Here is a 24,389-nt window from a genome sequence, read left to right on the forward strand (position 1 = left end):
GGAAACACAGCGACTCTTACTGCTGTTGATCCATCCAGACAGAACCATCACAGGGAGAAACGTCAAAACTCGATGCAGACAGTCGCCATGATGGGATTTGAACCCAGGACCTTCTTCCTGCAAGGCGGAAACTTCAAGAACCTCCGTTTACTGTTATCTATGGTCTTAAATGTAGTCTGTATTTAGTTTTTACCATTTATTTTAGTTTTATTCATTATTACTACACATCCATCCCTTCATAAGCAGCATACAAGTAATTAGAATATATTGAATTAAAGTTAATTAATTGCAATTATTAGTATTTTCTAAAAAAACTAATAGTTTCCAGAAAGCGGTTGTGAGTTTCTCTTCATGTTCTGACTTGGTGTCATGAGTCGACCTGTTCAGGCTGCAGGCCGCGACCCTGCGACAGGTCATCCAACGCAGCCAGAAGAGCGCAGGCGCAGGAAACGGAGGCGAAGCACGCCTCGATGCCGCCCTTCACACAGGCCTCCGTCATCCCGTCCATCACTCTGAACACAGAACATCACAGCCAAACTGAGTCCAGGCTCAAATTGCTGACTTTCATCTAGTTTTCTCTGAATGAAGCTGTGGATCAGGTTTATTTACTGACAGTTTGAGCAGATCCAGGTGGGACTTCCTCTTTGAGAAGGAGCGTTTCCTGGTTTCAGGTTCTGCTACACACGGCCCGGCCAGGTCATAGAGCCGCTGCGGGCTGCCAAGAATCTGACCAGGACAGGAAGATGTTAACATTCCTTCATTTAGTGAGCAGAGGACGGATGGACGGATGGGGATCACCTCCTTCATGATGCGGATGGCCTCGGTCCGGTGCTGGGGCGGCGGGTAGAGCAGGATCCGGTGGTACAGCGACTGCAGCACCGGCTTCATCGACTCCACGCAGCTCACCAGGCGCACCAGCTCTGCTGCGATGTAGCACACCGTCCGCACCACCGGCGCGATCCTGGCGGGGGCGCTGGAGGAGCAGCCGGACCCCCGGCCTTGATCCGACACGCCTCCACTGGAAGAGTCCACTTCCTGACCGATTCCTGGGAGAGGAAGAGGAAACGATCTGGGATTTAGAGACGAGTAAGAGGATAAACGGACAGACGGACTGACGGATGCGTTACCTTGAGCGAGTCTCTCTGAAAGCCGGTCTCTCTCTAGCGTGTAGCCGTGGTGAGAAGTGATGGTTTTATCATTGACTGGATTTCCCATAATCGCCACCAGAGACGGACAAAGCTGCTTCCTGCAAGAACAAATACCATCAATTAATATCAAGACATAAGTCAATAAAAACATTTTTCCTGATATTCGTCTCTCTTTAACTTCCAACATGATGTATCTTCAGGTTTCTACGTGGTGGATTCGCTTTGGTTGCAACAAGAATGGAGGAAACAGAGAGTCGTACCACACCAGGTCGGTGAAACCTCTGGACAGGTGCATTGTGGGAGGACAGCTGCTGAGCATGGACAGGATGCACTCCAGGTAGAGCAGCTGCAGCAGCTGATTGTCACTGAAAGGAGGAGAGAATGAGGAAAGGTCAATGAGTCACAGAGAGGAAGTGATGTCACCGACAGAAGACCTGCAGCGTTACCTGTCCACCGACTCCAGTTTCTCACAGAACACGGTCAGAACCATCACCACGTCCTCACACAGAGCCTGGCTGGTGGGGGAAACATCTGCAAACACGCACACACAAAGTTCATTCATCCAACTTCTACACTAAGTGATAAACTAATTAATCCTCCTCGTTTGCCTCTAATCTCCAGGAAATGAACATTCCTGAGGGGGAAGTTCGGCTCCATCCATGCATTCAGGTTATTTATGTGTCACTATTTATTGTTTATGTTTATGCATTTGGCAGATGCTTTTATCCAGACTAACAGACGGGGATAAAACAATGCAGTCAACATTAAAGCTAACAATAAGCTACTTAGAAGGAAGAACACCAGTGAGGTGATGGAGCAGAAACAGAGGGAAGCTTAATAAAGAGGCTTTAAATCATCTCTAAATTAGTTTGTGCAGCTTATTTATCCATTCACATCACATTATTAAGCTTTAACTGATATCGTGTGCACTTAAACACCCAGTTCCTCATTTTTATTGAATTTTCAAGTGAAAAAATATTAATTTTACCCAACAGGTGTTTCCATATGTTTATGTTAATAAAACATGTTTTCTGGATGGATGGCTGCTCTGTGCTTTTCTCAGTCCATCCGTCCATTTTGTCCCTCATAGAGACCCATACAGCTGGTCAACAATGACTCTGGACATTACAAACTGTTCATGTAGAAACTAGACACTGTTCATTCTTCACTAAGCAGATGTGTAGGATGATGTGGACCTTTTCTCTGCAGAGGCAGCGCGGTCACCTCGTCTCCTTCAGCCCCCTGCAGAGCAACACACAACACCAGGGAGGGTCACTGAGTTTGTGAAATAAGGAGATTTTAAGGAGCAAAAGAAAATGGAAGGGGGAAAAAATCTAATTTCATGTGTTTAAGATTCAAGATGAACAAAGCATGAACCAGTAATGAACCAGTAAGCAGAAAACGACACTGGATTCAAGAGGAAAAATATCAACCAGATGCTTCTGATCAAACTGACAAACCGTTCATCACCAGTGAGAAAAGCTGATTAAAGTTTTCTCATCTCAGCACGCAGGTGGGTGTTAAACAGGCCAGGAAGGAAAGAAACCAGCCATTATCTCAGAGAAGCAACTGTTGATAGGACTTTTTCAGTTACTGGACCTGCTGGCAAAATCCTTGCAGCAAATCCAATTTAAACGAAGCGAACAGTTCCACTTTATGCTGATGATGCAGTACTTTTTATTGCTAATCTCCACGTTTCTCCATCGTCTGTGTTGTCATTATTAACCAGAATAAGCTTGTTGACATATCAGGAGATTTTTTGCTTCATTAAAATTAAAATAAATAAAAATAATAAGGGATGAATGATGTATCAGAATTATAAGATGTCAGTATGGACCGATATTAATAACCGATGTTTATTTCCATCTACTTGTCATAAGTTCCAGGAGGGGAGAGTTTTGACCACGCGATCAATAAAGTATTTCTGATTCTTAATCATCACTGCATTATTAATATGGGATATCAATATCAGAACGAGTTTCCGTATCAGTGCGTCTTTAAAAATGACATTTAGCAGAAACTCTGACCAAACAATGAGTCAACTGATCCTCATCGATGTGGAAAGAGTCACAGTATAAAGTCACTTCCAGACCATCTGCTGTCTGTTATTCTACAGAAATATTATTCCCTTGATGAGCCTTATAGTCACTGAGTGAACCATGAACCAAATCTGAGGTCGTCCTTCCAACAACTGAGACAACCGCTGTCTTTAACTCAACAGTTACTGAGAGTAGAGATGTTGGATTAAAGATTAACATTGATTTTCACACAGATTTCACATTTTGGTTTTAAATAAATAAATAACTGACCAGATGAGCAATAAACAGTTTATTATGCTGCTGCATGTAGAACCTCAGAGCAATAAGAGGAATCAATGTTACTGAAGACAAAACAGCAGATAAACCTGAAGGTCCTCGCTGCTCGCTTTGTTGCTGACGGGCCTGTTTAAAGCTAATGTGTGTGAGTGTGTGCATGTGAGTGTGTGTGTGTGAGTGTGTGCATGTGAGTGTGTGTGTGTGTGTGTGTGTGTGTGTGTGTGTGTGTGTGTGTGTGTGTGTGTGTGTGTGTGTGTGTGTGTGTGTGTGTGTGTGTGTTCTCTCTGACCTCCTGTCTGTGGCGCAGCTGCAACGTCAGGTCTCCCAGTATCTGGCTCAAGGTGGCCCTCACTGCCGTGTTGATGCTGCGCTGGTGACAGCTGGACATGTAGGTCTCAATACACACCTGTACACACACACACACACACACACACACACACACACCACAGGACATCAGTGACGCAGAGCACCAGAGAGCACCACCAAGCCACGTTGAACCGTCGGGGAGATTTATGGGAAGCTTCCATGGCGTCACTGGTTGCCACGGTGACCAGGCGTGGCGTAAACCTCTGGGACGTGTTGTAAGTCTGCAGAACATCTTATGGTCAGATTAAAGGTCACACTCTGGGGATGCTGAGCACAGAGACAAACAGAGACAAGATGTCCTGCCGGACGTCTGCAGCGTCAGCAGATTTTACGACAGCGAGAGGAAGAAGCCTGGATGGAGCAAAGAGCTCAGAAAAATGAGCTGGAGGTAAACTGAGTCCAAACAGAAAAGCTATCTGCAGCTTTGTAACCAAATACCTGCTGGGCAATGAAATCTAAAAACACATTACAGCTTCAGCCAACAATTACTTTAATAATCAATTATTCTGATGATTAACTGGCAAATTCTGTCTTTTTATGCAATATTAGAAGTACATTAAAATGAATAATTGAATTAGTTAAATAGGAGGGAAAATGTGCCTAAAATAGGTTAAAACATTTTTAACATGAATGCAATATATATTTCTGTACAGTTTGGGCTTAATTACCTCCCTGAGTGTGATATTCTTTCAGTAACTGGTCTTTTTAAGTCTGTAGTCTGTATGCTCCAGTTAACCATTAATATATTACTAAATTAGTTGATTATTTCAATAACTGATTCATTCCTTGGGGTTTTAGCCCTAATCCAGAAACCAGTAGATCTACAGTGAACCAGTTACAGTATCCGCATCTACGACAAAAACCTTTGCAGCCTCATTAATTTTCTCCACCTGCAGTATTTTTAGAAAGTTCATGAGAATGAAGCCTGGAGGTCCTTCCTGTTCCTCTCTGAAGGCTCCTGGGGGCCGAGGAACCACATGCAGCTCCGAATGTTTGCAAACGATTGATAAAGATATGGATCATCTGTCTGACCAGGCAGCAGCAACCCATCACCACGGTTACAGAGACGAGACACCTTATTGGTGCTGAGCTCATCATGAGAACATGGTTCCACCATTTCATCACCTCTTTAATTCAGTTTAGTTCAGTTACTGACTTTAATGAACTAATTAAATGTATATTTTCTGTGTTTAACATAATAAAATGCTGAGTGTTTCGATCTGCTCTGAACAGGTTTGACATCAGGAAGCTGGAGCCTCGTCTGTCAGCTGGACAAAGACTGAAATCAGCTAATTAGACTCCGATTTAAAGCCTCTGCAGCTGCTGGGTCATTTTACACCTAATCAATCAAAAATCAATACATCTCCAACATCCGACCTCACAGCTCTACTGATGCTGCAGTCTGCTGAGGTGCAACATGGATTTAAGACTCAGATTCTCCAAGAACAGATTTTCTCAGGTTCACATGTTTCAGCTCAATATTTCACACTAAATTTCCACAGTTTGGACTTCATGTTATCATATTTCCAATCTATAACTGGACAAGGACAGAAGGTCGTCATGGACGAGCCGTTCCATCAGCTGAGCAACATGAACAGAGAGGCGTTTGAGCGTCTGTGTTTTTGCAGGCAGTCATCTTTTGTCTGGAGCTGCCAGGGCAGCTGGCGCTCAAATGCAGCATCATTAGCTCATAATCAACCACCACACACACAACCTGTGGGCTCCTTTCATTAACCAATAACCCACAGTCACGTTTTGGACAGTGGAGGCAGCTGGAGGAGACCCATGCAGTTCTGTCACTGTCTAAACAACCAACTTGGGAACTGATGTGGTAGGAAGTCACATTTATAATGAGGGAACTGGGACAGGAAATAAATCTGGAAACAATAAAACTTTTCTCTGACTACAAAAGGAATCCTCCAGATGATAATGACTTTTATTCACAGACCAAAAGACTGATTTTTCTTTCTACATCATTAAATTAAAAAAAATACATTCACACAGTAAATGCAGATGCTAGTAATGATAAACTGCAGGTGTAAAAACGTCTGTGCTGAATAAATCCCTGAGCTCTGCCTGAACCTGTTAGCCTGTTAGCAGTTAGCCTGTTAGCCCGTTAGCAGTTAGCCCGTTAGCAGTTAGCCTGTTAGCCCGTTAGCAGTTAGCCCGTTAGCCTGTGGCGGTTAATGGAGATCTGCTGACAGCATTCAGAGCGGTGCTCTGAGTTATGACCAAGCAAACAGAACCAGATACTCTCTGTCCCTCTCCAACAGCAGCTGGCCAGGTCCGGTGGCTCTGAAAGCATTAACACATCAACACCAGCAGGTTTTACGAGCTGCTAATGGCAGCAAACATCTCCTGTGTCCTGCAGCCGCAGCTGCTGAGACTGAACTAAAATGACAAAGAAATCCTCCCAAATCTGCAAACCTTCGCACAAAGGAACATTTATTGATTTATTAGCGTTAAGTGAAGCGTTCTGCAGCGTCTGAGCAACAAAACGACAGAGGTGAAGGTCAAACAGCAGAACAGTTTAATCATCTGGTCAGAAATTTGTGCTGTTTGAGTTTCATCTGATGTGATTTTTGATCGAACATGGAGAAAAACCTCTGAGGTTAATTTGAGTGTTCCTCTGTCTGTTGCAGCTGAGGACACAGACAGACAAACATCCACATACTGCATCTGATATCAGAAGGTTTTCATCTCTGATCTCCTGTTTTCCGTTTCCAGGGAAACGCTCCTGCTGGTAAAAACTAAACAAGCTGAACTCAACGTCAGGATGCTGAAACAGATGGTCTAGTTTTCTTTAACCGCTGTCTCCCATCTGTAAGGATTCGTTTTTCCTTTTACTTTCATAAACTTGTTTTGTTAAAAACACTGAAAAATGTTTTCATATTTGTTATGAGCCATTTTTCTGTCCCTGTCGTTTCAGCTCCAAGAAACTAAATAAAATATATTAATTTACCCCAGAAAACGGGAGCAAGAGAACATCAGTGGGATCCTGGGTAAATTAAATCAAACAAACTTTATTTATCCAAAGGGAAATGAAAGGCTGTCATAACTCGTATCATACAGAGCCAGTTGTGGACGGTGACGCTGTGAGGAGGAACTACAGCAGTCAGACCTGCAACGAATCCGAAGAGGCCTCTGACTGAAGACTGCTGCTGTGTGATGGCTATCCTGACATGCTAACAGTTTAATATCAAAGCAGCACAGATGATATTCTGCGGTAAAATGTCCTGGACGACAGCATCAGCTGGAGTTTGGGATATGAGGTAATATCCAATTTAACAACAGGAAAGAATGAACACAAAGGTCAGAGGCAGCAGACATGTTAACACATTAATGTCAGATTGTCTGACAGAATGAATTCATTTGTTTACCATCCAGGAAAGAATCAGAGGTTCTGTAAACCCAAATATTTATTCTTCTATTATTACAACTGAGATTGTAAACACAGAAATCAACTTTATTTCCCAACTGAGGAGGAATGAAACACGTCAGACTCGTTTTCCACCATGAAGCTCGGAGATGAGCAGAAACAGATCCTGAAGGTTTCTGACGATACTTTCCAATAAAGTTTGAATCGGTCCAGTTCAGGCAGAAGAACCAAACACTTGGCAGAGATATTAGTGTGATAACTATTGGTCCTGATCTGGAGCAAAGCAACAACTTGCCTCATCTTTAGAGTTAAATGATGTTTCTGTTGCATCTACAGCATCAAATCTTGAAACGATTGTTTTACCTGAGCGATCCTCAGGATGGAGTCTCCATTAATGTCAAAGTTTGGAGAGTAGGTGATGCAGAGCAGGACCTGCAAACAGAAAGAAATCCTTCTGATGTTCTGCACAGGAGCTGAGACAAAAGGGGTCAGAGGTCATTCATCTGACCGCCAGCAGAGCAGAGCCGCCTGCTACCTTCATGACCTCCACCTGCAGGTCCTCATGCAGGGAGGGGGTGACCCTGATGGCCTCCAACATCTGGCTGAGCAGCTGCTTCTCCAGAGCCTCCACCTCCGAGCTGACTCCGCCCACAAACCGGTCGTCACACAGGAACTTCTGATGGAGACGAGGTCAGAGTTCACAGGTTGGGCAGCGCCAGAGAGGCTAATTAGTGAGGATCATGATCATGTTCAGTACCTGCATGCCGGCGAGCGCCGTCTGGCCCAGCTTGGTGTTCTTGGACTCCAGGGCCATCTGCAGCGGCAGCAGGCAGCGCTCTCTGCTCAGAGCAACAGGAAACGTTACTGAGCTGAATATTAACAAACACACAGAGGCACCAATAAATAAATATCTATCAGGAAAGAGACCTATACAATAAATTAACTGTTTCCATCTGTTATACAGTAAAAACAACCTGGATGATAAAATTCTGGTTCAGCCTTCAAACTCCTTCCTCTCTGATCAACATCAGATGAGAAGGAAATCATTTATCTGACCTTTGATTTTTCACTGAGTCACACTGAGCGTCATGGATGGATGAGGTAAGAGACGAAATCAATAAGCTCAAATCTGTAGCCATAAATTCATATTCACACAGAAAAACAAACCTCCAGATTCTCCAATAATCAGATTCATGTTTAAATTACCATGGAAGATAGAAATCAGTTCTACTATTTATTTAACCTACAAACAAAACACAATTAAAAAACACGCATTTGAGTAAACATTACCTAAACGAATAATTGTAATCAAGCCAGAAAAAACGCTAATTATTTCTAAATAAAATCTTCCACTGATTTTAAATGTCATAATTAGGCTCTAAAAATAACTGCACACATCGTTTTCATCATTATCTACTGAAGTTCTGATGCTGATTTAATGTAGTCAGGCCAATTCCACTTGATTCTCATCTCCCTTCAGGTCTCCATCTGGGATTTCTCCCATTGAGTCGCATTTCTCCAGTTGAAATTTAACTGGACCAATCAGCAAACAGAATAAGGAGATGTAAATGATGCTTGTAGCTTAGCAGCAGCATCAGTTTGTGCCAAATTTTAAGAAATTTAAGTTGGAGCAAGATAAATGTACAGCTAAGCTTCATCAAGCTGCCGCATAACTTACGTCTCACCCAAATGTTAAGCAGACAAGAGGCTGGTTTTCACCAGGCTCGTTTTAATGTGATCAACACAGAAAACTTGACTTTGATAAACTGAAAATGTCAGCTCTGGGTCCGTTATGTAACTAATGTGTCTGATCAGAAACTGTCTCCCGTCTTCAGAGACTCCTTGTCTTGCTGTGTTTCTTCCATTCGCTCCAACTGAATCTCCTTCTCTTTTCATGGCTGATTGAATCTCTGCTGCTGATGGATCTGCAGCTTTCAGTCGCTGCTGAACCAGCTCAGATCCTCTGGCTTCAAACGGGCCGCAGGGAGACTCAGAGCGCAGGACAGTTAAATCAACCCGCCGTCTCTTTACGAGCCTGAAGAAAGAAAACTGAGCCACGGGGAGAATAATGAGGCCATCCGACCCAGAAAGAGACAAAATCAGAGATAAAACTGGCAGAAATTTTCATATAAAACCCAGAACTGACAGCAAATATCACAGATACATCAATCATTTCAGTCACGCTTTGCTTCACGCATTAAAGTCAGAAGGTTTTTTCATTCTGTAGATAAAGAGCTGCTCAGATTACTGAGGATATCATCAATGTTTAATCTAATCAGCTCTAATAAAACACAAGCTAACAATGAATAATTCAGCATTAGAACTTCAGCTTCTTTTTATCTACTTTCTATAGGGGGCGCCACCACAGATCTTCAGCCTCCAGCTTCTTCTGCCACACAAACATTCCCAGACAGAATTGAGATTTGGTGCTGTTTTCTCTATTCTGTTTTTTTTTTTTAACAAAATGTCACCAGAGGCTGAAAAAGTTGCTAAAAGTTGGCAACTTTCATTCTTATCTAGACCAAAACCCAGTTTACCACCATCCTCTCATCTCCACACTGACCACGCCCCTCAGTGACCCTTGGCTCCGCCCACTTTGGTGACATTTTTAAAAAATGTGTCTGGTAACCAGATGGTTCTCCTGCACTGACTGTAGTCTTTGAATATCCAGACAATGCAAATATCGACACACAGATATCCGGCAGTTATCAGGCAGCTTGAGTCGGATATGAAGCCAGTTTTAGTTGAAATTCTCTTCTGGTTTCTCAGTTTTCATTTTCAGATCACAGACAGACATTTGAAGTGACTCCTGTTTGTAAAAGTTCCTCAGATGTCAGGAAGAGTTTAGGAAAACCGTTTTATTTCACTGCTCAGTTTTATATCTGCCTAATCAGCTGAGGGATTCCAGGATGATTTACATTCATTCAAATCAGACCAGGACAGTTTAAAGTGGTGGGATTCGCAGACTGCTGCAGGCGGCAACGCAGAGAAGATGTCAGGGAAACTTTCCCCCAGCAGATTCAGGTTGATGACAAGCCAGAAAAATGAGATTCTTACAGAACTGGGGAAATAAACCATGAAGGCTTTCAGACAGCATATTTAAATCTAATTTAATAATAAACGTCATTAAACAGACAGATCTTTTTCTTTATTCTGAGACAGAAGAATTGAGACATGAGCTGAATGAATGAATGAATGAATGAATGAATGAATGAATTAACTTACCGAAGCTGTGAAGGAGAAATCTTGAATGATCCCTTCTGAGCCTCCAAAGTTTCTGGAAAAACAAACAAAAGTAAAAAAAAATCCAGCATTAATCAAACATTTAGTGTTGTTTGTTTTGCTCTACATCAGGAAAGATGCAATAATTTTGATTAACTTTGTTATAATTATATAATTTTTCCTACATAAATAATAAAACATTTTCTAATTTGCTTCAACAATAACAGATTCATTTTCATGTGAACTGTCCCTTTAAATGTTGTATTTTTTAGTAATAGTAGACTTTAGGAGCTGTTTAACAAAATAAAAGTTGGATATAAAATTACAAGTCTGATTTTGTGTCTTATAGCTTATTCAATCAGGTTAAGGCCTGGACTTTAACTAGACCATTGCAGCATCTTGATGTTTTTCCTTTTCAGCCGTTCTGTCACAGATCAGCAGGTCGGTTTGGGATCGTCGTCCTGCTGATGACCCAGTTTGGGCTGAACTGCAGCTGTCAGACAGACTCACATCTGACTCTGGAATATTTTAACAAACATGGTTGGCATGGAAACAAGCCCAAGCCATCACCCCTCCCCCACCGTGTTTGATAGTTTGAATAAGATGTTTGGTCTTTTCTAGATGCTTCAGAGATTTTCTAAACTCTCCCTGGATTCAGTTGCTGCTGCTTCTCTGACATCTTTCCAGATGTTTTCACTCCTGAGCACAAAGTTAAGCTTCTGTATGAAGAGCAGGAGTTTTATTATTTTGCAGATGTTCCTCCCAAAGACTTTGTATTTTGTTACCTGCTGCTGCATGTTTAGCCTCAGTGTTCAGTTTGGACATGCTCAGCAGGCTCCGTTACGTTTCTGTGATGTTCCACTGCGCTGAGGAGAGAACATGATTCTCCCTCCATCAGCACAACCTGAACTGTTCCTCTGTGAGCTTCACTCCTCACCCGCCTTCATCCTGAAAGGTCATTCTGCCGCTGTTAACGCTAGCAGCGTCTCCATGACATCAGAGGAAACCATGTTCTCCTCCAGTAACGCAGCGAGTCACAGAGATTAACTGGACGGTTTCTGAGCATCACGGACGTTTCGCTCCTTCATGCTTCATTTCTGCCGGAGCTGAGAACCGTTTTCTCTTTTAAATGAAGCAGGTGTTCAGCATTTATTGCAGGTATTTTAATAAGAAAAAAAAAATCTCTAGTCATGATTTTACAAAGCTAGCCATAAAATTAAAGAAGATGTAATTTTAATGTTTAGTTATCCTCAAATGTATTTTTCATCAATATTTCTTCTTGACGTTTTAACCGACTCACCGTTCTGACCTCACACGTTCCCTGGAACATTTTGTTTTCCCTGCAGCTGATTTACCAAATATTCCTACATCCACACAGTGTGAGTCAGAGGATTTTAGAAACATCCGGTTGGTTTTCCACCTCCTGACGCCGACACATGGTGCTTCACGCTGCCTGGACGTCCTGACCTCCAGGACGTCCAGGCAGCGTGAAGCACCATGTGTCGTAAAATCCAAATGTCTGGTTTAAAGGGATGAAAACCAGATGGAGTCCATTTAGTGACCAAGTTTTCCGGGAAAAAATGGAGGTCCAAAGTTGGAAAAATCAACCAGAACACAACAAGAGATGAGAATTTGGACTTGATTCAGTTCTGATCTGGACTTATTTTCTGCTAAAATGAAATTTAAGTAATAAACAGTGAATTTCCTCCTGTTGCTGATACTTTCACTTAGTGCTTGGTTTAAAACTTTGACATACAGAACAGGACTGATTAGCTGTAGCTTTTCTTTGCTCCTATTTAAATTGGAAATGACAAGGTCTGCAGAACCGGGTTTGGACTTCCCAGCTGTTTCTACCAGAAATCGGCCCTGAATCCAACATAGACTAACAGTTTATCACAGCATTTCTTACAATATAATGACTGTGATGATAGATAATATAATTCAACCAGTTGTTTTGGTTCTAAATGTGTCTCAGCATCACACACACAAGTTCTGCTCTAAAAATAAAACCGAGCCGTCAGGCTGCTGGGCTCAGAGCTGCTGCTGGTCATGTGACTCAGCTGCTGATCAAAACCTGATTTCAAATGGAAATAAAGCCTCAGCGATGGGATGATCCAGTTGTAGAGTTTAGAAACATCATCACTGTTGCAACCAGTTTCAGTTATAAACATTATTAAATGTTTATAACATTACATCCAGCACCAGCAGTCCCAGTTCTGACTTATGAACTCTGCAGTAGCAGCTTCTGTTCAACTTCAGTTCAGTTCAGTTTATTTTTTTTAACTCTAATTCACCACAAAAAAATAATCAACTCAGTCAAATCATGCAGGTCCAGTCTCTGTAACCCTATTAAATAACACAGTCACTTTCTAATTGGTTAAAAAAGTTTTACATCACTTCTCCTGGACCAGCATGTAGCGACAGTGGAGAGAAAAACTCCACTTTAACAGGAAGGAACAACAGAACCAGAACTGGATGTCTGCTGTGACCCACTGGGTTTGAGACAAAACACAGCAGCACTGATCCAGGACCAGCAGAACCTGCTATGAGTACAGAGATAACAGCAGCAGAAGCTTCATCTAGGAGAGAAACACGGCTGAGAAGAAAAACTCACAAAACTGCAGCTTCCGGTCAGAATCCTGCGAGTTTGATGGAACCAATGAGATACCAACTCTGATTCCAGTTCATCCAAACAGTAAAGCATCATGTTCACTGATGGAGCTCATAAAAAGTGTAAATAAACAGGTTGGTACCGTAGCTAGCAGCACACTGTAGTTACACGGCGGCCATGTTGGACTTTCAGGTCAGAGTTGGTGTCAAACCTCCAACTCTGCAAGTGGGAATTTCAGATTTAAGCTGCAGAATTACCAGGTAATGTCTGAACAAATGGGAGGAACGTTCATTAAAACAGAAAATATCTGCAGAAAATTCATTAGAAATTAAATTTGGCTACATTTTATCTGAAATAAGAAATGTATAAAAACTGATTTAATCTTTTGACTGAATTTTAAAGTATTGAACAGAACAGCATTCTGCACAGCGCCCCCCAGAGGCCTGTGTGTGTAATTTGGAGTAATCAGTCAGCTCTGCTCCTGCAGGTAAACATCCACGCATGAGCGGCGCGTGGAGGAGTTGACCACGTCAGCAGGTCATCAGGATCTGTCTGTTTGGAAACCATCTGCTGAACAAACACTGGAACCAGTTCCAGTTCCAGTTCTGGTGTAAACACTGAATCCAGACCTGATCGTGGCCTCTCCTCCCGCCGGGGGTCCCGCTGCCGACCCCCGCTGTTTCCCGCCCTGTTTCCGCCTCACCGGCAGGTGAACCGGGACGCAGATTATCCTCACGCACACTCACCGCAGGCGCACACGCACGCATCCCGCACGGCTTTGTGTTTGTGCCCAGACGCGTCTTTCTGCAGCTTCCTCAGGATTTCCTCCATGCTGAATCCGCGGCCGCGGCTGAAGGGGGGGAGCGGGCCTGGGCCGGGCGGTGCGTGGCTTTTTAAGGGAGCGGAGGCAGTGACAGCATCCCGGAGCCCCCCCGCTGCTGCTGAGGATGAGGATGAGGATGATGAGGATGATTCATCCCCAGCCTGCAGCCAATGATGTCAGGCCAGCCACAGTCCCGTCAAGGTGGGAATGAACAGGAAGCGTCCGGGTTTCTGATCCCAGATCGGAGCCGATCACCTTCCGGCTGATAATCAATAATCAGCAGCTATCGGCCTCCTGCTCCGTTAAACCCGGATCAATAAATCCTCCTCTCCGCTGTTCGTGACTCGTTTATTCCTCCGATCTGTTGCGTTTTGGGAATCCGGTCCAGCTGATCCTTCTGCTCCAATCAGAAACCAGATCCGGTTCCAGAATCCTCCCGACCGGAGCGGCATCACAGCCGCAGTCCAAAAGGCGGATTCCTGCCCTACCTGGCAACCCAACATGCACCGTTTGTTTTCCTGGGTCGGACGCAAAGCGCGGCTGAGCGGCTCGGAGCGGCTTTACCGGGACACGGACAGGTGGAGGAAGCAGAGAGCGGAAACCAGCCTCTCGGCCTTCACAATAAAAGCACCACAGGAAACAGTCACTACAATTGATCTGTAGATTTTTTATAAAATGCAGCAGAATGTCTGACTGAGATTTTATTGAGTTTTATTAAGTAAGAACAATTAGATCAGTTCATCAACAAACCCCCCAGGGCCGGATTTACAGGGATGTGGCCCCTGGGCTGGAGCCTTTTGGTGCCCCGTTAACCACAATGATGGACATACAGCAGATGCATTGTAAATAATATACTGCTGGCCTTTGTGCACATCTATACTTACGCTTTTGTTTTATTAGAATATGGATTTTTAATAACTACATGGATTAGTTTTTTTCTTACATTGTAAGTTATTATTTTTATTTTATTTTGTTTACCTTTGTGTGGCAATGCATTCTCCCCTTCACTATGGGATAATAAATTATAATTCTATTCTATTCTAACTCAGCTTCTAAATCAAAATGCCGTTACCTTTAGAGGAAAACGTGACTTAGTTCAGATGAAAATTTCTCATTTATATGTAAATGAGGGGGCGGCTGTGTGTTAATCCCCTCGTTCAGGCTGGACGTCTCCCTGGACGACGGAAAACTGCCAGAGTGGAAATGAAACATTCATATGTTCCACATTAATATTACTCACACATTAGATACACATACAGATTTGTTGTTATTCATATTTAAAATATACATATTGAGCAAATGTTCATTGTACGGCCCATAGTTATGAGTTTTCAACCAGTTGAAATGTATCTGATTTTTTAATAGTAAATCATTTTTCTCATTTGCAGATTTTGTTGTTGCCACTGCAGCCAGAAGGTTGTGGGTTTTAATCCCATGTAGAGTTTGCATGTCCTCCTGCTGCATCCTCAGGTTCCCTCCAACAGTGTGAAATCTACTGGGCTGGTTCTGCATCCTGACCTGGTCCAGATGAATCATTCCAGGTCTTTGGTCTTTGGTTTGGTGTGACCATGAGCATCTGAAGATAGAAGATCTATGGGGAAAAGTCCAGTGTGATTCCTTCACTCTGGAGTTTACAATCCAGTCACAGTCTGAAGGTGCTAAGCATGCTGAGGTCTAAAGGTCATGACCTCTGGAGATCTCAGGGACTTTCCAGGCTGCATTATTAGCTTTAGCAGCTAATAAGTGACTCAAATGGAGCTCATGTAATGACCCTAATGATTTACAATCCTCACTAATGAATAAGTAATGAACTTTAGACAAATGGAGTCTTTAAAACCAGCCAAAACATTGTAATTACTGTTCAGACAGTCTTTGTTTCTCATCAGAAGACCTCGAAGGATGACCTGGGTCTGCACAGCCTAATGAGCTGCTGGACCGCCTGGAGGTGAGTTACTGAGGAGATGAATGTTCTCCATTCAGCATCCATTCACTGCTTGACCCATTTCCTTCTGCGTAGGATCAGCAGGGCGGCCAATCACAGAACCAGGCCACAGAACGGTTCCATGATAAAACTCAATGGATCGCAGGCGGTGATTCTCTTTTCATCGTTCTGAAAAGAGATCAGACTGCAGGCCTGCAGCGTATTGACTGTAATTATGAAATTAATGAGATTTGGAATAAGACCAAATTCAGTTCTGATCTCAGTTCTGATTCTCTGCTCCACTGAGGAGGAGAGAAAGGCTAAATAAAAACACAAACCATGAGAAAAACTAGCCTGAATTACAAGATATGAGAGAACAAATAATAAAAACAGCAAATAATAAATAAATCAACACAGAAAATAACTTACAATTCAAACCCCCAGGGATCATAACAATATTACGGTATTTATTTATTTAAGGTATAACAAGAACAAACTCCATCCATGGACTCAACGATGTTTTAATCAGAGGACAAAGTTGGAAACTTTAACACATTCAGAGCTAATTCAGCGTTAACCTGCAGCACTCTGCCATCTTTATAACTTCATAAAGTAAAATATGTTGACAAGTTGTTCCTGTGCTGAGGGGATCATCACATTTAAACAAATCTAAATAAAGGTAGCTAATGCCAAGCAGAGACCATGCTGGTCATAATGTTATGCCTTAGTGGTGGATCTTCTTCAGGATTTATTGAGCATGCAGTACTGAGCTGTGACCACTGGAGGGCGGTAGACTCTAATCTTCAACCAGGCCGGTCAGTGATGAGTCTGACCGGCCTGGTCGTCATCACTGACCAGGCCGGTCAGTGATGACCGGCCCGGTCTGAAATGTTCCAGAGGGAGATGGACTTTATTTCACCTCAAGCGACAAAACGTGACCGAAGTGAAGGCGAACTGGGGCTGATGCTGGAGTCTGAACTGGAAATAATGAGATGACTGAGAGGAGTGGAGGGAAAATAAATCATTCTGATCCATGATCACCTCGATCATTAAACCAGCTCTACAGTCAAATTTTGTGTTTGTTACAAACTTTAATATATGTAATAAATGTTTATATAAAGCTCATCTGTGCTTCATCCGGTCAGCAGATTCACATGGATTCACAAACACAATCCGCAGAACATTTCCTCTTTGCTGCGCAATTACGCACGGCCATTCTGGCACAGATGGTCCGCATTCAGTCCAGAGCGCTCAGATGACCGGCAGAATTTCACCCTAATTACACTGTGTGTAGGTGTGTGTAGGTGTGTGTGTGTAGGTGTGTGTAGGTGTGTGTGTGTGTAGGTGTGTGTGTAGGTGTGTGTGTGTAGGTATGATCGGCTGCTTTCACGCTCTCCGAGCTGCCTTTTGACGTCAAGTGGCAACTTTTGCGAGAGATCCGCGCCCTTGGCGGGTTCGGGGTTTCTGCACGGTTGCAGCTTCTGGACATCAGACCGTCAGGGACACAAAGCGGGATTTAAGGGTCGGACTGTTTGGGAATGTGCCTACGACGCGCCACATGCGTAATAACGCGCACGGTGTCCCCGAAGCTCGCCGAGACGTAGCTGTGCTCCGACAGAAAACAACACTTTCTTCACACCAACGCAGGCACAGCTGTGCGCGTCCATGTCACCGCTGGACGGCTCTCCAGTTCGTTCATGGATAAAAACAACCGCCGGACACCAGGATGGTTGTTGTGGGAGCCACTAACGGAACTTTCTCCGCTGACAACATGAGGTCCGCGTTCATGATCGAGGACACAGTCGGCGGCGGGGAGTCCGGGATTTCCACCAACATGATGATCTCTGAAGCTCTGGCGCCTCGGCTGCTGAAAATTGCGCAGGACGCCGCAGAGGCTGCGGCAGCGGCGGCGGCAGCGGCAGCGGCCACTTCTCCGTCCTCCTCCAGTCAGCCGCAGGTCATGGAGACGAACGGGACGCGCTGCGGGGAGCAGATCCTGAGCTACGGCCGCGTGGAGAAGGTTCTGATCGGCGGGGTGCTCACCATGCTCACCCTGTCCACCATCTGCGGGAACCTGCTGGTGGTCATCTCGGTGTGCTTCGTGAAGAAGCTACGCCAGCCCTCCAACTACCTGATCGTGTCTCTGGCGCTGGCCGACCTGTCCGTGGCGCTGGCCGTGATGCCGTTCGTCAGCATCACGGACCTCATCGGCGGCCAGTGGATATTCGGACAGTTTTTTTGCAACGTTTTCATCGCCATGGATGTGATGTGCTGCACCGCGTCCATCATGACTCTGTGCGTAATCAGCATCGACAGGTAAAAAAAAAAAAACTTCTGAAACTAAACCGCAAACCATAAAGTCTCATTTTCACAGGAAACAAAGAGTTGCAGGAGAAACTTTCACATCTTTGATCTGCAGACTTCATCAAACTGAGACTGTCGGATGATTTGTTACCCGTTAATCCTTCATTTCCCGTGATAAAATCAGATCTATCTCCATCTGAGTTTTAGGATTTAAGGTTTGATCTCAGCTCTCTGGGCTCTGAGACAGATTCTGCTCTAACCCTGCATTTAGATCACTGAACACAGACTTTCATTAGCCCTTTCGATTCATGTTCTTGTAGCCTTTAGGAGTCACATTTGCCCCAGATGGTGGCTGTTCTGTTCTCTGAGGTCCAGCTGTAACCTGGACCTTCAGTCAAGCGACTTCCTGCAGCATCCGGCTGCTTTTCATTCACAAAATCTCACAGCTCCCATCTGTGGCTGCATATGGCTCACACAGATTGTGGTTAAGCTCTTTGTTCAAGGGCACCTTGTTGGGGGTGGGGTGAGCGTTGCTCATGAGAGGCAAGTCATTTCTCCAATCAGCTCATTTTTAAGTCTAAGCTGTAAAACTCTTGTGTTCGTTTCGTCTGCAGGTACCTGGGCATCACCAAACCTCTGACCTATCCCGTCCGGCAGAACGGCTGCTGCATGGCCAAGATGATCCTGTCAGTGTGGCTCCTGTCTGCCTCCATCACCCTGCCCCCCCTCTTCGGCTGGGCGCAGAACGTCAACGACGGCAGAGTCTGCCTCATCAGCCAGGACTTTGGCTACACCGTCTACTCCACGGCCGTGGCCTTCTACATCCCCATGTCGGTCATGCTGATCATGTACTACAGGATCTACAGAGCAGCCAAGCTCAGCGCCGCCAAGCACACAATCACCGGTTTCCCCAGGGACGGGGAGCACCGCACAGGGGCGGCACACAGAGGGGGCCGCGGGGTGCACGAGCCCCGGCAGCCGTCAGAGTCTGGGGAGACGGGGAGCGTTGAGGCAACGGAGACGGAGCAATGTGAGGAGGAAGCGGAGGAGGAGAGCCTGGACTGCGTGGCGGCGGCGCTGAAGCTGCAGCGGGAGGTGGAGGAGGAGTGCAGCAGCCGCGTGTCCCGCCTGCTGAAGAGTGGCGAGCACCACCAGCGGAGGAAGAGGAAGAACCAGTCCATCTTCAAGCGGGAGCAGAAGGCGGCGGCCACCCTGGGCATCGTGGTGGGCGCCTTCACCTTCTGCTGGCTGCCGTTCTTCCTGGTGTCCACGGCGCGGCCCTTCGTCTGCGGCGTGGAGTGCAGCTGCGTGCCGCTGTGGCTGGAGAGGACGCTGCTGTGGCTCGGCTACGCCAACTCACTCATCAACCCCTTCATCTACGCCTTCTTCAACCGCGACCTGCGGACCACCTACAGCAACCTGCTGCGCTGCCGCTACCGGAACATCAACCGGAAGCTGTCAGCAGCCGGCATGCACGAGGCTCTGAAGCTGGTGGAGAAGCCAGACACCGACGCCTGAAGAGGCAACGCAGCCAATCAGGAGAGCCGCTGTGAAACATTCAGAGGGCGGGACTAACCTCCCTGCTGCCAGACTGATTATCTCCTCCTTTTGTATGAAGGTTAAGGCCAGAGGGGAGGCTGGTGTTGGACTGAAGCTTCAGGCTGATCAGGGATGTCTGGCTCTACGGTGGACTGGGTTTAGCGGACAGTAGCTGACCGAGCTGCATGCTGGTTTACACTCCTCTGTTTGGATGGATGGATCCACCGGCTCACGTCTCGCTGCCTTTCATTTTCTGTTGGAGCCTCGGAGAACCAAACAGGAGCTGCAGCCGTCTGCTAGTTGCTTCTCCACCAGCACACACACCTGCACAAACAACGACTAATGTGTAAAAATGTAAATAATCTACAGATTAGCGTTCTGGAGAGTCTAGCTGCTTTTTGTCACCGTGCTTAATGCTTGTTCCAGAATAGTTAGCAGGAAGCTTCTGTGTATCTGATCCATGATGTTGGTGGCAGGCGGCTCTTTTCTGAACAGAACTTATTTGTTGTGGGATGTTAGCACAGCCTGTAGAGGAGAGGAAAGTGATGGTTTAGATGTTGGATTGTGCCTTTTCCTGCTCTGTCCTTCAGGATTTGGTTCATGTTGAAACCTGCACTTTGTGCTTCATTTACTCAGATCTGCACTGGAAGGGAAGAAGAAACTGATTTAAACTCATTTATTTATAGTTGTGGCCACTGAGCACTGAAGCATATTTATTACTATTCTGTGTTTCCTTCAACGTAGAATAGAAGGATTGTCAGGAATTACAACTCGGTATTGTTGGTGAATTACTCTGAGAAAAACTGAGACGACTAAATAATAACTTATGAAATATGATCATCAATAAAATGTGTAAAATCTCCTTGTAGCTCCAGAGCTGTGCTTTACAGCAGAAACACCGTTTGATTGGAAATGGGTCGCCGAAATTTGGGCTCCAAATTCATGAGCTGCATCCGTCAAATGCCACATTTAAAGATCGATTAACTCACAGCTTTCACAAGAAGATTGTCTGGATTTTTCGTTCTGTCCCCGGATGTGAAGCGTTTAGTTTGTCCTTCATGGTCCATCCTGTCCCAAGATGCATTGCTGCCAGAGAGTTTTGTTCTTGTAACAATGGCAGATGAAATGGGAGGAAAACTGCTTTAAATCTAAAAATCTAAATATTGCAGAACAAAAATCAGAAGCTTGAAGTGGTTGCTGTCATCTGCGTAGGCAAGTTGTTGGTACAAATTCACTAAAATATTTATTTATAAGTGTAATACATTAAAAGGGTAACAGTAATCATTACCAGCTTGTGTTTAGTTGCTAGGCAACAAGGCGTACGCAGAGGTCAGGTTGGACCATCCAGCTTTACACTCGCTCTCTTCTGGCCGATGAAGAACCGGTTAAAGTCGACCGTTTAGGATGCAGCCTCTGAACTCGGAGCTTTAACTGAATCAGTTTCCGTCTTAAAAACTGATTGTTTTCACTCAGAGTCTAAGTTTTTCCCACAGAAAGTTCAGAGATGATGAAACAGAATCGTTTTGTATCTCACCTTCATGACCGCAGTTTAATCTCCACATGTACAGTTTACAAATCTACTGTTGGATATTTCTGTCTTGGGTCACCCAGTGTGTTTCCTGCTGGTATCAGACTGGCAGAGTTCTGTCCTTAACGAGCCCAGAGAACAGAGTCCAGACCCAAACTCCAGTTTATTGATCTCTGATGGAAGAGATTTGTTAAGCTGCCTGATATCCAACATAAAACATGACAGACTCTGAAGTTCACAGGCTGGAACAGCAGATTTCGCTTCGAGAATCATTCAGATAACACACAACAGTTTCCACACAGGCAACAAACAGAGTGATGTGTCGCCATGGCAACCAGCTACAGAAGTCCCCGGTTCTGGTTCTTGCTCGGCGGGTTTGATAATGGCCGCCCTGTTGACCCGCTCTGGTTTGAACTTTTTACATCACAGTTTGAAATGAGTCAGTTCAGGATGAAAAGCCTAAAAGACAAACAGGAAGAGCTTAACTGGACTTCCTGTACTTGCTAAAATAAGAGTCTTTCTCTGTCACAGGCTAGATGATAATCATGAAAGAATAAAGGTAAAATATGTTTGATGTTTGGGCCGCAGCATCAGAATTGTTGTCTCTTTCTGTAACAGTGGCTGGATTCTTTTGTGGGTGTGTTTTTAATTAAAAGTGCCAGAACAATGATTCATAACCTGTGAAATACTCAAAGAGCTCTCAAATGGAAAAAACAAGATGCAACCATAATGAAATCACATGCATATGAAACAAGCGCTGCATGTTTTACATATCAGGCTGAGGTCAAAAGAACTAATGTTTCATCTTTTAAAGACTGGGATGAGTTTTATCAAAATGTAACACAAAACATCGCTGATGTGTTAATTTCATCTAAACTGAACAACAATCAGGTCCAACCAAAACCAAAGTAACTGATCAGAACCATAAAAACTCAGTGGATCAGGACACTAACCTGAGTGTTGGACAACTTTCCTCCCAAAAATGGGAGTTTTTGTTCGATTCAGCAGGATGTAAAACCTGATATAACAATATTCTCCTGTAAGTTGATCAGGTTGGGCTATTGAGTTTAAAAACCAAGAATCTGGTGCTTTAATTTAATAATAAATATGCATCCACTATATTGGATGTGAAGAAAGAGAAGCTGCTGTGTGTTTATGACAATCTAATTCAGGTCTGTGCTGGGTTGTGTTTGAAGTGGAGCAGCATAAACTGCATTTATGTTTCATTTATAGAATAGAGTTGCTCTTTTGTGTAAAACAATGAGAGGCTGGATTCTCCCCCCCTGCTGCTTAAATTCCTCCTCATTACGGCTCATTCTGCAGCAGCAGACGGAGCAAAGCAGGCTGGGAAAACCTTTCTGCTGAGGAAGTGGATCTCTCCTACTGACGCCTTTAACTCGTTCTTTAATCATTAATTAAAGCTGCTCTGTGCAGGAAATGAAAAATATACAAAATCCATGAAGCTGCCGGGTTTTAATCTGTAAGTGGGACAGAATCAGACGAGGGAGCAGAAACTTTCCTCTGATTCAGACGTTCAGCTGGAGACGTTTCAGTCCGAGTCGATTTGGTTGAGCAGGAACCAGAGCTGCAGACTCTGCAGCGGTTCTGCTGGGCTTTGGTCAGGAAATGCTCCCGGACCGGTGCAGTCATGCATCAGAACCTCTGAGCTGGCCTCGCTCTGGGCGCAGAGCCACAGTGGCTGAGGTCCATGTTCTGCCACAGCAGATATGGAGACTGGAGTCCAGCAGACACACACAGGAACACACACTCTGTGCTGTGACGTGGTGGAGACGCATCAGGAAACCTGGACGTCATAAATCAACTATAATCAGTAGAAACAGTGAAGTTAAACTTTGAGTCGTTCATCTTTGGTTCTTCTGTTCCCGTCGTTGACCCAAACCGTCTCAGCCTTAAACTCAAAGCTGACTTCACTGGTGTAACTTTGTACAGGACGGAGAAAAGAAAACAGGTTTTTCTCAGTTATTTTCTATCCATGTGCTTAAATATTGTGTTAACTTTGATTGGTTTTTGTTATTAAGATGACCGATCGATTTATTTTGTTTTAAGGTTTCAAATGTCCACCTGAAAAATGTGAATCGATAAAAAGAATTAAACGAGACGTCAGCTGATAATTAACTTTATTAAAATGTGTAGATTTAGGAATGAAAACATGCACTGCAGCAAAGGTAGAGTAATAAATGTGATGCTTGTAGAGAATCAACAGGACATGGTAAGGTCAGAGGTCAGAGGTCAGCCTTAATTAACTAGATGTGACTAGTGTGTGATGTGTGTTTGTGCCAATAGATCCTTCACACGCTCAGTTTAGTGGATATTTCTTTGTCTTTTGGTTCCCATGCAGCTCTTTGCATCTGTATCTGTGCTGCGTTTACATGCTGTTAAGCTATTTGTGTTTTATATGAAAAATGTCATCACCTCTGCAGAGAAACGGATCCGAACATGAACACGTTTCCTCCCCTGTGTCATCAGCTGCTTCCATGACCCATAAAATGAAACACGTGGAAGTTTAATTGGGTTTATCTGGGTCAGACGCGTCTTCATTGTTTTACTGAATCTTTACCAGGATGTAGTTTGTCTTTCATGGATTTATAATAATCTTACTGCAGGTTTTCTCAGATGCTAACCGGGTTCAGAGTCGGTCCTTCATCATTTGTGCTGTACTATTCTGCTCATTGTCTGACATGCGTCTCGGTGCTGTGGTCCAAAATACAAAATGGAAAATGATCTCAAAGTGTTTATGTCTTGTTCATAAAACTGCTAAGTTCAGCCCAGTGTGAAAATGTCTGGATTGGAACAAGATCTTCTCTGTTAGTCGACACCTAAAACTGTCTCCACTTTAAATGGGAACACCCAATAATTTCCAGTACAGATTTGGCTTTTTTGATGTTTCAAATTGGTTCTGATCATCTGGACCGGTTTCCTTTAGCATTTAACATATTGGGTTTTCCTAACAGTTTGCTAAAGAGGATCCACATTTTAAAACTTCTGCCTATATTAACAGTTTGAAATCGTGATCTTGGAATCTGTGGACGGTTCTGAAGGATTCCCAACATGCACCAACATTCCCTGAACTTCCCGTTTGCTCAGCTCAGTGATGCTGCAGGAGTCAGAACCGTCTCAGTCAGGATCTTTAGCTGCTGGTTTCCACTGATCCAGACGCTGCATGACGGCTCCATCCTGGAGGAAGAACCCGTTAATAGTCTCATGATTAAAAA

At 44.2% G+C, this 24,389-nt stretch overlaps 2 protein-coding genes across 5 annotated transcripts in view; one reads left to right on the forward strand and one right to left on the reverse strand.

The window, feature by feature from the left end:
• arfgef3 (ARFGEF family member 3) overlaps nt 1-14,569 on the reverse strand; it is a 35,664-nt gene extending 21,095 nt beyond the window's left edge. The window contains exons 1-13 of one of the 4 annotated variants that reach the window (XM_008430113.2): nt 13,788-14,569; nt 10,434-10,485; nt 7,966-8,077; nt 7,744-7,884; nt 7,572-7,640; nt 3,753-3,869; nt 2,345-2,390; nt 1,595-1,679; nt 1,409-1,513; nt 1,128-1,246; nt 799-1,046; nt 614-726; nt 380-512 (exon numbers count right to left, since the gene is read on the reverse strand). In XM_008430113.2, coding sequence (XP_008428335.2) covers nt 380-512; nt 614-726; nt 799-1,046; nt 1,128-1,246; nt 1,409-1,513; nt 1,595-1,679; nt 2,345-2,390; nt 3,753-3,869; nt 7,572-7,640; nt 7,744-7,884; nt 7,966-8,077; nt 10,434-10,485; nt 13,788-13,872 — 1,425 coding nt within the window. In that variant the 5' untranslated portion in view covers nt 13,873-14,569. The remainder of the gene's footprint in view (nt 1-379; nt 513-613; nt 727-798; nt 1,047-1,127; nt 1,247-1,408; nt 1,514-1,594; nt 1,680-2,344; nt 2,391-3,752; nt 3,870-7,571; nt 7,641-7,743; nt 7,885-7,965; nt 8,078-10,433; nt 10,486-13,787) is intronic. The other 3 variants (XM_008430115.3, XM_008430114.2, XM_081616278.1) reach the window with 3 other exon arrangements.
• A 2,927-nt stretch (nt 14,570-17,496) lies between these two features.
• Nucleotides 17,497-23,898, forward strand: LOC103477178 (5-hydroxytryptamine receptor 7). The gene is made up of 2 exons (XM_017309153.2): nt 17,497-18,101; nt 18,704-23,898. The coding sequence occupies exons 1-2, from the start codon at nt 17,512-17,514 to the stop codon at nt 19,605-19,607; spliced, it is 1,494 nt and encodes a 497-aa protein (XP_017164642.1). The 5' UTR covers nt 17,497-17,511; the 3' UTR covers nt 19,608-23,898.
• Nucleotides 23,899-24,389: the final 491 nt, after the last annotated feature.

Source organism: Poecilia reticulata, chromosome 15 (genome assembly GCF_904066995.2).
Source record: "Poecilia reticulata chromosome 15, P_reticulata-male-v2, whole genome shotgun sequence".
NCBI classification, from domain to species: Eukaryota; Metazoa; Chordata; class Actinopteri; order Cyprinodontiformes; family Poeciliidae; genus Poecilia; species Poecilia reticulata.